The sequence below is a fragment of the Hylobates moloch genome, unplaced genomic scaffold, assembly GCF_009828535.3.
Source record: "Hylobates moloch isolate HMO894 unplaced genomic scaffold, HMol_V3 SCAFFOLD_15, whole genome shotgun sequence".
NCBI classification, from domain to species: Eukaryota; Metazoa; Chordata; class Mammalia; order Primates; family Hylobatidae; genus Hylobates; species Hylobates moloch.
In genome coordinates this window covers 46,360,895-46,373,668 of record NW_026652290.1, presented here as the reverse complement: position 1 = coordinate 46,373,668, position 12,774 = coordinate 46,360,895, and the positions used below count along the sequence as shown (strand labels likewise).

Genomic DNA, 12,774 nt, shown 5'->3' with positions numbered 1-12,774 from the left:
GCTGGCTCAAAAAGCTCTCACCCTCACCAACACCTACCCTTCTGTCTGCTCACTGGCTGTGTTTCTGATGCAGGCTTCTCCAAACATCAGGGTCCTCCTGGGTGCTGACATTTGACCCCTGGATGCCCCTACTGCAGCAGCAGCACAGGAATCCTAGAGGTCTCCAGAGATGGCCCTCTTTACTGCCCTGGATGACACCCCCCACACCAGGGTGGGCAGCCCTTTCCCCTACACCCACCAAGGACAAGGCTGGGGTTCTCCACAGATCTGAGGGACAAATGGTTTCATCTTTCACACCAGCAATTGTTTTCCACCTGGGACTCCCTGCAACTTTGTCTCTAGTCAGGGAGAGAGCTCTGGGGCCCATTACTGATGTCTGGAATGGGCACAGCAAGAAGAGCATAGGCTCACATGTGGCACATTTGACACAGCTGCCTGAGAACCTTCCCCTACTAGCTCCACACTGGAGAGGGCCTGCTGAAGATCTCCATGGGAAAGTCCTGAAGCCCATGGATGCATGGGGTGAGAGCAGGCAGGACACAAGGCAAAGTCCACCCTCCTTCCATCAGGCCTCTGAGCAGGAGTCAGAGGACAACTGGGGCAAGGAGTTCTGCCCACCCACTTTGAAGAGAACCTGAGGGTCCAGAGGATTAAATGTAATGGGTCTGCCATTTGCAGGTGCCCATCTGTGCCCTCACACTCTATAAGAACACCTTACATGTCATCTCTACCTCTCAACATGCTCCCCAATCTTAAAGTAGTTGATGTTATCCCATTTATTTATTTATTTTAATTATTTTCTCCCTCGCTTTTTTTTTTCTTTTTGATACAGGGTCTTGCTCCATTGCCAGGCTGGAGTGCAGTGGTACAAGCACAACTCATTACAGCCTCAAACTCCTGGGCTCAAGCGATCCTCCCACCTTAGCCTCCCAAATGGCTGGGACTCCAGGCACACGCCACTATACCTGGCAAATTTTAAAAAATTTTTGTGGAGATGGGATTTCACTGTGTTGCTCAGGCTAGTTTCCAACTCCTGGGCTCAAGTGATCCTCCTGCCTTGGCCTCCCAAAGTGCTGAGATTTCAGGCATGAGCCACCACACCTGGCCCTTTTTTTCTTTCTTTTTTTTTTTTTTTTTGAGATGGAGTCACACTCTGCCACCCAGGCTGGAGGTGCAGTGGTGCCATCTCAGCTCACTGCAAGCTCCGCCTCCCAGGTTCCCGCCATTCTCCTGCCTCAGCCTCCCCAGTAGCTGGGACTACAGGCACCCACCACCACGCCCAGCTAATTTTTTGTATTTTTTGTAGTAGAGATGGGGTTTCACCATGTTAGCCAGGATGGTCTCGATCTCCTAACCTCATGATCCACCCGCCTTGGCCTCCCAAAGTGCTGGGATTACAGGCATGAGGCCACCACACCCAGTCTACGTGGCACATTTTAAATGTGAGTAAGTCAAGGCTCAGAGAGGTTTAGCGGTCTGTCTGAGACCATATATCTGATAAGCAGTAGAGCCAGCTGTGACTCTAAAGCCAGTGCTCTTTCCATGCTGCTCCAGGAATGGCCCCAACCATGCCCTCTCTCTGCCCATCCCCTCTCTGTTGGGCCCTGTCTGAGCCTCTGCTCTCTGGGTCTGGTCTCTGCCACCACCTCTGCAGATGCCCTGGTGCATCCCGGGTGCTGTGGGGACAGTTCTCCTGCCTCTAGCTCAGCCAAGGCCAGGATGGAATTTTCCAACAGAATTTCTCTAGGAAACTATGGAGAAAACAAAACAAAACAGAAAATGAAAATCCCAAATCAGAGACACACTCCCAGAGCCCAGGGTCCCCAGCCTTAGATAAACAAGGCTGCCCCAGTTTGCTGGGAAAACTCACTTCTCCAACAAATATTTACTGGGCACCTGCTCTGGGCCAGCCTCTGCCAGGGGCAAGGAGCACAGGTACAGACGAGGTAGCCAAGTCCCTGCTGTCTCAGGCTCTCCTCTCAGGGGAGGTCCCTGGGCACAGACCCAGCCCTGCTAGGGTGAAAGCAGGTCTGTTGTTAGGAGCTGCATCTTCTCCTGCATCATCCTGAGCCATGACCCCATGGGACCCCAGTTTCCCAGAGCCCACCTCCCCACTTGCCCCTCCCAGAGAATCTCACTCACTTCCTCCTCTGTTGCCCCCCAACTCCAGTGCCCCTCCCAGCCTTACTGTAGACACCACGTCCTGCCCAGGCAGGTGGCCACTCCCCTCTCCCACCTGCTTCCACCTGCCCTGGGGAATGTCTTTCAAGATGTCCCTTTTGGGGCTCAGCCACCTAGATTTCCCCAGGACACAGGTGAGGGGTGTGACTTGAGCCCAGGTGGGGTTGGGGGATGGAGGCTATGTGGGTGCAGGCGGGAAGGCAGAGGAGGAAGCCTGGTGAGCAGGGAGGGGAGCTGCTTCCCCAACAATCAACAAGTAGAAAGGTGGGGGGCGGGCAGGGGGCAGGAGGCCTTGGTTTCCCCTCATCTCTCCTGGGCAGCACCCAAGACATCATTAGAACCATGCTCCTGTCCGACCCCCTCACTTGACAAGAAGGCATCTGAAACCCAGAAAGGTGAGCAGCCTTGCCCAGGGCCACCCAGCAATTTGGTGGTCCTCCTAGGATCACGTCCTGAGCCTCTGGACCCCAAGACAGCGGAGGAATCCCTCAAAGAGCTGCCAGCTAGGTGCCCACCCAAATCCAGCTGCCAGGCCAGCAGGGGCAGAGGGGCCGCAGCCTGGGGGGATCTGCAGCTGGAACAGTTGCATCAAAGCTGCACCTGACAAACAGGGACCAGTGGAGACTGCTGCTGTGGCTGCTCCACCAGCCTTTTCCGCACTGGGAGGAGGAAGGCTGTGTTTAACCCTTGGTTCCCCAACAATTGACTGGGGAATCCAAGTGGCGGGCCCAGGTAGTCTCTCATGCTCCCTTCATGGCTGTGGCTGGGCTGGGCTGGGCTGCAACACCAGGACACCTGGATCCCCCACGCCACAGCCCAGCCCTCTTCCCTCTTGAAGCAGCTCCCGTCCCCATGGGTGGGGAGCAAATTCCATCTGAGTCCCAGCTGCTCTGAGATTGGTGGGGTCCACCCTGCAGCTCCAGAAGGGGCCTGACCTCTCCCTGGGGAAATCAAAGGTCAGGACCCTCGGCACCTCCCCCGCCTGCCCTGCCGGAGAGCCGGGGGCCCCATGGGCTGCCGCAAAGACAGAAATAGCCCTGACTTTCCAGAGAGGGAGGCTCTTTTTTTGGTCTCCAGTCTGTTCCGGTCCCCTCGCAGGCACCACTGCTCCATGGAGCCTGTAAGCTCATGAAGAGCCAGGACCATCCCCCTGGGCAAGGCAGGGGTCAGGGGATCAGCAGGAGGCAACAGGAGGCTGGGAGGAGGGGGAGTCGCTGAGGACTCGGAAGTGGGAAGGGCCAGGATAGGGGAAGGGAAGAAGGGAGAGCAGAGGAAGGAGGGAACATAGAATCCCAGGGGGTAGTGGTGGGCAGTAAAGGGGCACCTCATCTCTGAAATCACTGCTGATCAATCGCTGGCCTCAAGGGCAGGAGCCTTTGGCCAGGGTCAGTCCAGGGTGTGAGAAGATCAGAGCAGACAAGCCCGGGGGAGGGTGCGAGCTGACATCCAGGCCCTTCCAGCACTGGCCTTCTGACAACAGCCTTTCCCAAGCCCAGATGGAAGAGCGGACGGATGCGGGAGCACGAAGAATCCCAGAATCTAATTTTAGCCCAGAGTTCCCCGCCTCCCCTGCTGACAGTGAGCAGAGCCTGGGAGGGTGGTAACCTTGCACCCCCTGCCAGGGCTCCTGCTCTTGTGGAAGGGCCAGCCTACAGGGAGAGCTGCCAAGAGTGGCTGGGGTCAGCAGGTGAGGCTCCCAAGCTCACACAGGGCAGGGGCTTTGCTGGACTGGGAAGGACCCAGAGCCTGAGCTCTGGTGCTGGAGGCAGGGCTGGTGAAGAGGCAGAGGTTGATACTGGAGGCAGGGCTGTTGAGGAGGCGGGGCTATTGAGGAGGCAGAGTGAGGCCAGTGGGTGACACCACTGAGATGAGATTGGGTACGTTTATGTCCTGGTTCTGGATGACCTCAGCCAATTGCCTCTGCCTCAGTTTCCTTGCCTGTGAAATAGGCATAGTAATCACATCAATTTCAGATGATGTGTATCCGGCCCTGGACCTTAATGTCTTAGGATTGTCATGATTGCTTTCACCACGGCACATCTCAGAGGGCCCCAAACCCATCTGTTACTCCAGAACTGGTGCTTCACTTTGCGCTGAGGTACAAAGGTGAGGAAAACACCGCCGCCATCCTGCCCACAAGCCTGACACTAAGAACAACTGATTAACTCCAGGAACCTTCATGTCTGGACCTCTCAGGGAGCTGGGGCAGGGAGTGGCAGTGGGGGGAAGGTAGAGATGGAGCCCCAAGCTGGGGAACCCTGGGGACCGCAGGGGCAATCCTGCATGGGCAGACAAGGACACCAAGGCACAGAGAGGGACCGAGTCCTGCCTAAGGACAGCCCAACAGGTGGTGGCAGGGACAGGACATGAATCCTGAGTTCCCCACCTCCCCCTGCCCTGCCGCCCACAGCAACCAGGATCTGGGAGCAGAAAGCCCCACCAGCGCCAGGGAAGCCAAAGGCTGCCCAGGTCTGACTCCAGCTGGGCAGACACCTCCTCCCCAGCCAGCGGCAACCCCATTTGCAGGTGGGAGCTGGGCAAGGTCTCATATCCCTTGCCAGTGGCCCCCCACACACAGGGTGGCGACCATGCAGAGGATGGGGAGAGGGTCCAGGGCCTGATGAACCCATAAGCCTCCTCCACCTTGAGCACTGACGGCAGATCAGCTGGGCCCTCCTGCCACAGGTCCCTTCTTAAACAAGGGTCAGGGGTCCCTTCAGCCACAGTGCTCCAAAGAGGAGTTCTCAGCAGCCCCAAAGTTCTCATCAGCTATCCCAAGGTAGAGCTGGCTCTTAAGGCCCTCTTAAGGGTATCCTTGCCATCTAAGGACCCAGGCTTTCAGAGAGGAGGTGCAGCTGTGGGATATTCCTCATCCTGCTCTTCCCAGCTCCTCTTTAACTGCGTTCTGCAGCAGCGCCTCCCTTCCAGCAGGGACGTCTTAAGAAAGGGGTGTCTGGAAGGATGATGTGACCGGCTGAGACAGCTCGCGTCCACCTGGTGAACTGCCAGGTAAAGCACCCCTGCTGGCCTCACACCCACCCCCCACACCCACCACCCTCACCTCCAGGTGACTTGCCAGGATTATTCTTGGGGGCAGAGGGCTGCACCCACCCCACTCCCACCTCTACTGTTCTCAGCCAGCCTCATCAACCCTGTAGCCCTCAGATGGGCTCAGGGCGAAATCAAAAGCAGGTCCTACTCACAGAGAGCTTCAGGAATGGAGCATGAGAGAGAAGGCCTGATCGGGAGCCAGGTCCTGGGTCCAGCTCCAGCTGCACCCCATTAGCCAAGGGGCCTGGGCAGGTGCCTGAGACTCCGCCCCCCAGTTCCTCATCTGAGAACTGAAAGAGACAGCAAAATGCGGACGAGCCAAGCACAGGTCCTGCCACACAGCTGACTGTCGGCGGATGTTTCCTGAATGTGAATGTGGGCCTGTTATTCCTTGAGTTCGGATGCAATTCCTTCAGTGTGAAAGTGTGGCATGATGGGCAACCTGGGTCTAGATCTAGATCCAGCTCAGCCAGCTGTGTCTGTGTGACGCCCCCTGAGGCAAGTCACCTCCTCTCTCTGGGCCCCAGTCTCTTCCTTCATAAAATTCAGCGGCTGGACTAAGCTGTCAGGAATGGAAAACCTGGGACACACCTGCCATCAATTACATATTCTGTGGCAGTGACAGACATGAACAATCAATCACAGCAGTCACCTGCTGAATCCATCCACATGCAGTTTCAGGATCTTCAGATACCCAGCGCCACTGAATGGGAGCTGGCTGAAGAGATGGAATCACAATTCTTCATCACCTGAATTTCATAGTTTTGTGATTTCAAGACTTAGAGAGGTCACTTTAAGTCTCAATTTTGTTTTTCGCAAAATGATCATTCTCAGCAAGGTTGTGAGGATTAATGAGATAATGTATTCAAAACGGGCTTGCAAACAGTCCTGCTCTAGGAGGGGTACCTTTCCACCACCATTTCCAGAGTCGGGGCAGGGTTCTCCACTCCCAGGCTCAAGGGCCTGCCCCTTGCAGATGCTTAAGCACTGGGGGACAGTGTGGTCCAGCAGAAAGAGCCTGGGCCTGGATGACCTCAAGCAGGTCATTACAGCTTTCTCAGCCTGCATTTCTCTAGTATAAAATGGGCTGATACTTACCTTACAGTCAGGCGTAAGGATTAAATGAGGTCATCAGACAAAACCAGAAGAGCCTGGATCAGTAAAAGGAAGTCAATGAACCATCCTCATCTACCCATATCAGGCCTCTGGGCATCAACAGTGGGCGCTTCGGCAGGTGTGGGGAGCTGAGAGCAGGGCAGGGCACGTCTTTCTTATTAAGTCCTCAGCAAAGCCCATGTCCCCATGTCCATCAGTGATGGTGGGTACACTGGAGGTCTCACTGGTTGTCCCTAGCAGAAGCATGGCCCACGCCAGTACAGAGGTGGTGAGAGTGAAGATTCTGGGCCAATGTGGAAGTAGAGGGGTGGCCTCACACTGAGGACCCTGGGGCTTCACGTGTCCTCCTTCCTCCCTCCCCTCCCTGGGCTGGCCACTGGCGCTGGCCCTGCCCACGGCCTCCTGCTGCCAACCTGCCATCTGCCCCCCCGCCCATGGGACCAGGCCCACGTGGTTCAGGCCCCGGGGACTGCCCACTCTGTGGCCACTAAGTAGGGCAGGAAGGCGGTGGCACCAGACCACCGGGGGCTAGCTTGGGGCTGTTTTCAAACTCAGTCACAAATCCACCAATCACATCCTTTACACATGCCCTTCCCCCTACCCAAAACACCCTCCCATCTTGCCTCTTGGTGTACTCCTGCTCTTCCTCCAAGACCCAACCCAAAGGCTACCTCCTCTAGAAAACCCTCCCTTTTTTTCCCTCCCAGGGAGCCAGTCTCAGGCTCCTCCAGCCACCCTCAGCCATTGGCTTGTGATGATGAGTAAGGATGCTTTGTGGACAAAGGCGGGTGGGAAGGGCAGGGGCTTGGGGGAACCAGCCAGCCACATCTCGGGGAGGACAGGACTACTGGCCCTGGGAGGGAGCCCCGGCTCATTGGGCCAACACCCAGAGTCTGCTGTGCCAGTGGCTGAGGAATAACTGCTCCAGGCAGCCCTTGGGCAACAAGGACACCACTTACTTATTACAAAATATCCTTTATTGATAAAATAGCTCAGAGTTTAAAAAAAAAAAAAAAAAAACACCTGCATGTCACAATAAGAGGTCACAGGCAAGAACACTGGGGGTCCCATGGGGCTCACACAAGATCAGCCAGCAGAGGGTCACAGTCAGTCCCTCCCCTGGCCCAGCTCCCCACCACATCCCGGGGCGATGCTCTGGCCTCAACAACCCACCGAGGACCAAGCTGGGAAGCCTCCCACACCCCAGGAAGGACACTTTTTGGTCCCCTCCATTCTCTCTACACCCAGAAAACTCCCTCAGTGCCCTTCCAAATCTAGCAGGTCTATCTGGCCCATTCCCCTGACACCTGCCAAGCTAAGATGCTTACTGGCCCAATGTTGAAGCCAGGCCCTCCCCAAGGGAAGGCCGGGAAACCTCCTTTCCACACTTCCAACTGTTCTGGGTGCCAGGTTTTGGGGTGGGACTGAGAACCAGGAAGCGGGGGTCCTCGATGCACAGCCCCATCAACATTGGGGGGAGCAGCGTGGCTGGGTCTGAGGCAGTCCACAAGCACCCACCTAGGGGGATCAGTTGTGGTTCACAAGGACTCATTTGGGGCTTGGAAACCTGGCTGGGCACTCCAGTGGGAGGCTCCCCTAGGGGCACACCAGGTTCTCATGCCAGTACCCCACTTGGGGGCTCTGCCACCTGTCACAGGCTCTCATCTTAGACTGTTCCCAAGGTGTGGGTATTTTGGGCTGTCTTGGGGAAACAATTTGCCTCCTTGATGACAAAAGACTTATCCCCCACTGGGGAGGCCCAAGCCACTAAAAACCCTCTTGGTGTTGCAGGTGAAATGTCAAAACATTGTCATGTAGCATAATAACTCAGACCTTTGCAGCCACAAGAACACATTCTCAAAGAGATCCTTTAACTTGAAATAGTGATTCTGTCTGCCACACCCGGCTTCCAGTTTGGGGTAGGAATTCACACACCCCAGGGACAGAACAAAAGTCTACAGGAAGACAGGTGGTGGTAAACACAGAGGACAGGGATTTTTATATCACCAGATAATCACATTTTTGGTTCTCTAGTGCGTTCCCCCACAGAGCTCAAAGCTTTCCGCAAAGCCTTTCATCTCCCTGCAGCAAGTAGGCGGCGAGCTATTGTCGCCCCGATTTTTGCAGAGGGTGAACGCCAGTGATCGGAGATCTCCCGTCGAGGCAGAGACCAGGCCTCCAAGACCGCCCCAGCGAGGCATCCACGTGGCCACCCACCTGCCAGAGGGGTGCTGGGTAAGAAAGCCGATCCATTGTTCTGGCTTTTAGAGAAACCACAGATCTGAAAACAGGCGAAGGGGGAAAGGAGGGCCCAGAGACGGTGCCACCCCATAAGCCCCCATCCCAGCGCCTGCCAGGGACCGCAAGTGCCTAGCGTGGGTGATCAGTCTTCGTTTCTTCATCCCCCTCAGCAGCAGGCCCCACTGGGAAAAGTGGAAGCCTGGCTTCATGCTCTTTGTGGGTGGGGGGGAGATGAAAAAGAAACAAAAACACCACAAGCAAGGGACCTGCCAGGAACACAAGGTCCTCAAGAAAGGGAAGCCCAGACATTGGCCTGGAGAGCATGGGGCTCTGGTAAGAAAGTGCTCTCTCTTCTCCTGGTCTTGGCTATGTTCCAGAGGATTTGAACCACCTCCATCGGCCTGTGCTCAGGGAGAGGGTGGAGAAGGGGTCCCCCACAGCTAAGCCGGCAAGGGGAGGCTTCACTGGGATCCTTGCTAACAGCCCCCCTGCCCACTCCTCCCAAGAGGTTCCTAAGATGAGGCCTGCAGGATCTGGGCAGGGAGCAGAAAGCCCAGGGGAGGCAGCCACACACAGCAGGGCAAGAAGCAGGGTGGCCCTGGCGCCACTGCACCAACCCCACAGGGGCAGCGCAGGCGGGCTCACCAGGCTGTCTGGGTCCACGGGCGGCACAGGATCCTCCGGAAGGCACGGCGGAAGTCCTGGTTGAAGATGGTGTAGATAACAGGGTTCAGTGAGCTGTTGCAGTAGCCGATCCAGAAGAAAAACTGGAAGAGGCCATGGGGCACCTTGCAGTGCTTTGGGCAGATGGCGCCCAGGCTGTAGCTGAAGAAGAAGGGGAACCAGCAGAGCACAAAAACGCCAATGACCACAGCCAGCACGAAGGTGAAGCGCTTCTCCCGGGTCAGCTGCGCCCGTCGACGCCACCACTGCCCACCTATAGCACCCACACCCCTGCCCAGGAGCACCTGGCCACGTAGGGTGGCCAGCACCCGGGAGCCCTGTGGCTGCTGCAGTGGGGGGCTGCAAGCTGAGGCCGGAGACACTGGCACTGCCTGGGGTTCACACTCTTCCTCCTCCTCCTCCTCTTCAGCTTCATCCTCGGGAGATGCCCCACAAACACCCTCCTTCTGGCCCTGGCCTGAGTTGGGAAGGGCAGCCCAACTGGGTGGCAAGGCCCCGGTCCCAGTATCTTCAGGGGTCTCCCCCTCCTCCTTCTCCCCAGTGGACTTCGAGTGTCCGTTGACCTCTCTGGCAGAAGCCAGAGAGGCCAGGGCTGGCAGCTTGGCTGAGGCCAAAGCCCCACCACGTTCGGGTCGGGGCTGCTTGGACTCACCCTGCCCAGGCCCCCCCTTGGCCCTGGGACCTCTGCGGTTGCTATGTTTGGCGATCAGGTAGATGCGCAGGTAGACAAGGATCATGATGAGGCAAGGAGCAAAGAAAGATCCGATGCTGGAGGCCAGGATGTACCAGGCCTCCTGGTTGAGCTTGCACTGGGGGCGCCCGCGCGGCTGGGGGCCCTGGTCGCCCTTGTAGATGAGGGGCGGCAGCGAGATGACGGCGGCGATGAGCCACACAGTGAGGATGATGCACTTGATGCGGCGCGGGGTGCGCTTGGAGTTGTACTCCAGCGCGCGGCTCACGGCCCAGTAGCGGTCCAGGCTGATGGCGCACAGGTGCACGATGGACGAGGTGCAGAAGAGCACGTCGAGCGCCAGGTACACCTCGCACCACGTGCGCCGGAAGTACCAGTAGCCCAGCAGCTCGTTGGCCAGCGAGAAAGGGATGATGAGCGTGGCCACCAGGATGTCGGCGGCGGCCAGCGACACCAGGAACAGGTTCTGAGGGGCGCGCAGCGAGCGGCTGGTCAACACAGCCAGGATGACCAGCGCGTTGCCGAAGATGGTGAAGAGGATGAGGAAGGTGATGGCCGCCGCGATGGCCGCCGTGGCCTGCACGGAGTAGGGGTCCTGGTGGTCCATGGCGGGGCGGGACGTGGGCAGAGGGAGCGCTGCCCGCCCAGTGCGCACCGTGGGCGACAGCGCTGCCCGGCTCGGCTAGACAAGAGCGTCGCCCCTCCGGCGGCGCCGAGGGTGCTGGAGCCCCATGGCCTGGACGAGCGGGGCCTAGGAGGTCGGGAACACCCAGGACCAGCAGCCGCCCTCCTACATCCTCCTCCGCCGGCGCCCGGGGTCCCTGCCGTCCTCCCCAGAGAAGTTTCCCAAGTTGTCCCGCCGCCGTCCCCGTCCCCGTCCCGCCCGGAGCCGGAGAAAGTCGCGCCCTCCCGCCACGCGGATGCCGGACGCTCTGGGGGCGCGGGCCGGTTCTCGAAGGAGGCGCGGAGGACCCTGTGCCCGCTCAGCTCGCAGGCTCTCGCCCCAGCCGCGCCTGCAGGGGAGCGGGGAGCAGGGAGCGCGGCTGGAGGAAGGCGGAGACTGGAGGCGGGCGCGGGCGCGGGAGCGGGAGGGAGGCGGGGCGGTGGGCGGACCGAGGTGGGCTGAAGGTGCGCTTCGCGGAGGCGTGAGCCCCGGACTCCCCGCGCCCGGACCCCGCCCAGCGCCTCTGCCTGCCTTCCTCCCGGCGGCCGCGCCTCGGGAGAGCGGAGGAGCCCGGTGGCCGGGGTCTTCGGCCCCCGGGCAGGATGCGCGCAGCTGTGTAGGGGTCGGTGGGTGCCGGGAGCCGGGGCGCGGAGCTGGCGCGCGGGCCAGCACCGGGACGGGACCCTTCTCCCGGGGGAGCCGGGCTGGGCCGGGCGCCGGTGCGCGCTGCTCTCCCTTCCACCGCCCGGGAGCCTGCAGGGAGGGCAGGGCAGGGCGGGCGTGGGGCTGGGGCGCCGGGTCGTAATACACCACAACCCTGCCCGGCCCGGCCGTGGAGACGCCCTGCGGAGAGGTGGGGGAGCGAGGAGCCGGTCCCGACCCCTTCCCAGGCGCTTCCCCTCGCGGGCGGGCTCCGTCGGGCCAGCGTCGCGCGACGTTGGCGCGTCCCGGCCTGCGAGCGCCCCCTGCTGCCGCCCGCGGGCCCAGCCCGTCCGCGGCAGCCCGGGTCCCGGAGCCACCACTCGCAGCCTGGGACTAAGGACTTCGGCTTCTTGTGTCTCCGCAGCTGCCTCAGTTTCCTCCATTAAGGGCAAAGGAGGTAAGAGGGAAACTGGCTTGGACTCGAATCACAGCATCAACTGCGACTCAGCCAAGGGTTTGTACGGGGCACAGGGCGAGCTGCCGCCCCTTGACTAATGCGAAGGGGAGGTCCCTTCCTGGGAGTAAAGCAAGGAGACCTTGCGGTGGGGGAGTAAAGGATGGGGCCTTTGTCACACAGCTCCGAGAAAAAGCAGGTCTCAGGGGCCGCCGTGAAGGGAGGAGCGTCCCTCCGCTTCTGTAGTGACCCCAGTGGAAGGGGTTGACCCTCCCTCCCTGCTGCGGTCCTGCCGCACATACACACTGAAGCCCTTCTGGGGGTGACAGTGGAAAGAGGGTTGGGGTAAAAAGAACCTTCAAACTAAGGCCCCCCACTCGCCTTCAAAGAGCTATGAGCAACTGCTCTCCCTCAGGGCCCCAATTCACTCTCCCTGCCACACCGCCACCAGCACCAGCCTGGGCAGCCCTGAGGGCATGTTCCCCGGGTTCTGGAGCCCCTAATGTCATAAGCCCCGCCTCGAGCCAGGCCTCTTATTCACAGCCCACGACTCCGCACGGCATCCTCTGTGTAAATAAGCACCAATCCACCTCTGACAGTGGGGCTCCCCCAGGCCCCATCCAACCTGCTGGACCTCCCCTTCTCCATGCCCCCTCCATGGGAGCAGAGCACGTGGCCTCTGAGTGCCCACGGACAATGTCTAGCGCCTCCCCAGGCTCAGGTGGGAGGTGCCCCGTCTCGGGTACCCAGACCAGCACCCCCAGCCACGGGGGGATGTTGGGAGTAGGTGCCTCCTTGATCCCCCCATCCCTGTCATTCTGCCAGACTCCCCAGCTTCTGGTGAGGTGCAAGTGCCCACAGCCCATGGAGTGGATGCTGCTAGGGCTGGGTTCGGACAGGGCAATCAGCCTCCTCCCCACCCCCAACCCCAGGCTTCAGCTCAAAACCAACCACTCTGCTAGACACAGTTTCCTGGATGTGTCTTTCCCACCCTCTGGGCTGCACAGGGCCTGGGCACCACCTGGGCATACGTCACCAGTGATGGTGAGA

At 59.3% G+C, this 12,774-nt stretch overlaps 1 protein-coding gene across 1 annotated transcript; it reads right to left on the bottom strand.

Moving 5' to 3' along the window:
- Positions 1–7,307: 7,307 nt before the first annotated feature.
- ADRA2B (adrenoceptor alpha 2B) lies at positions 7,308–10,988 on the bottom strand. Its single transcript, XM_032177604.2, has one exon. The coding sequence runs from the start codon at positions 10,569–10,571 to the stop codon at positions 9,231–9,233; it is 1,341 nt and encodes a 446-aa protein (XP_032033495.1). The 5' UTR covers positions 10,572–10,988; the 3' UTR covers positions 7,308–9,230.
- Positions 10,989–12,774: the final 1,786 nt, after the last annotated feature.

Excerpts from the sequence above, each read along its gene's own strand:
- ADRA2B (XM_032177604.2), bottom strand. The coding sequence starts at position 10,571 with ATGGACCACCAGGACCCCTACTCCGTGCAGGCCACGGCGGCCATCGCG.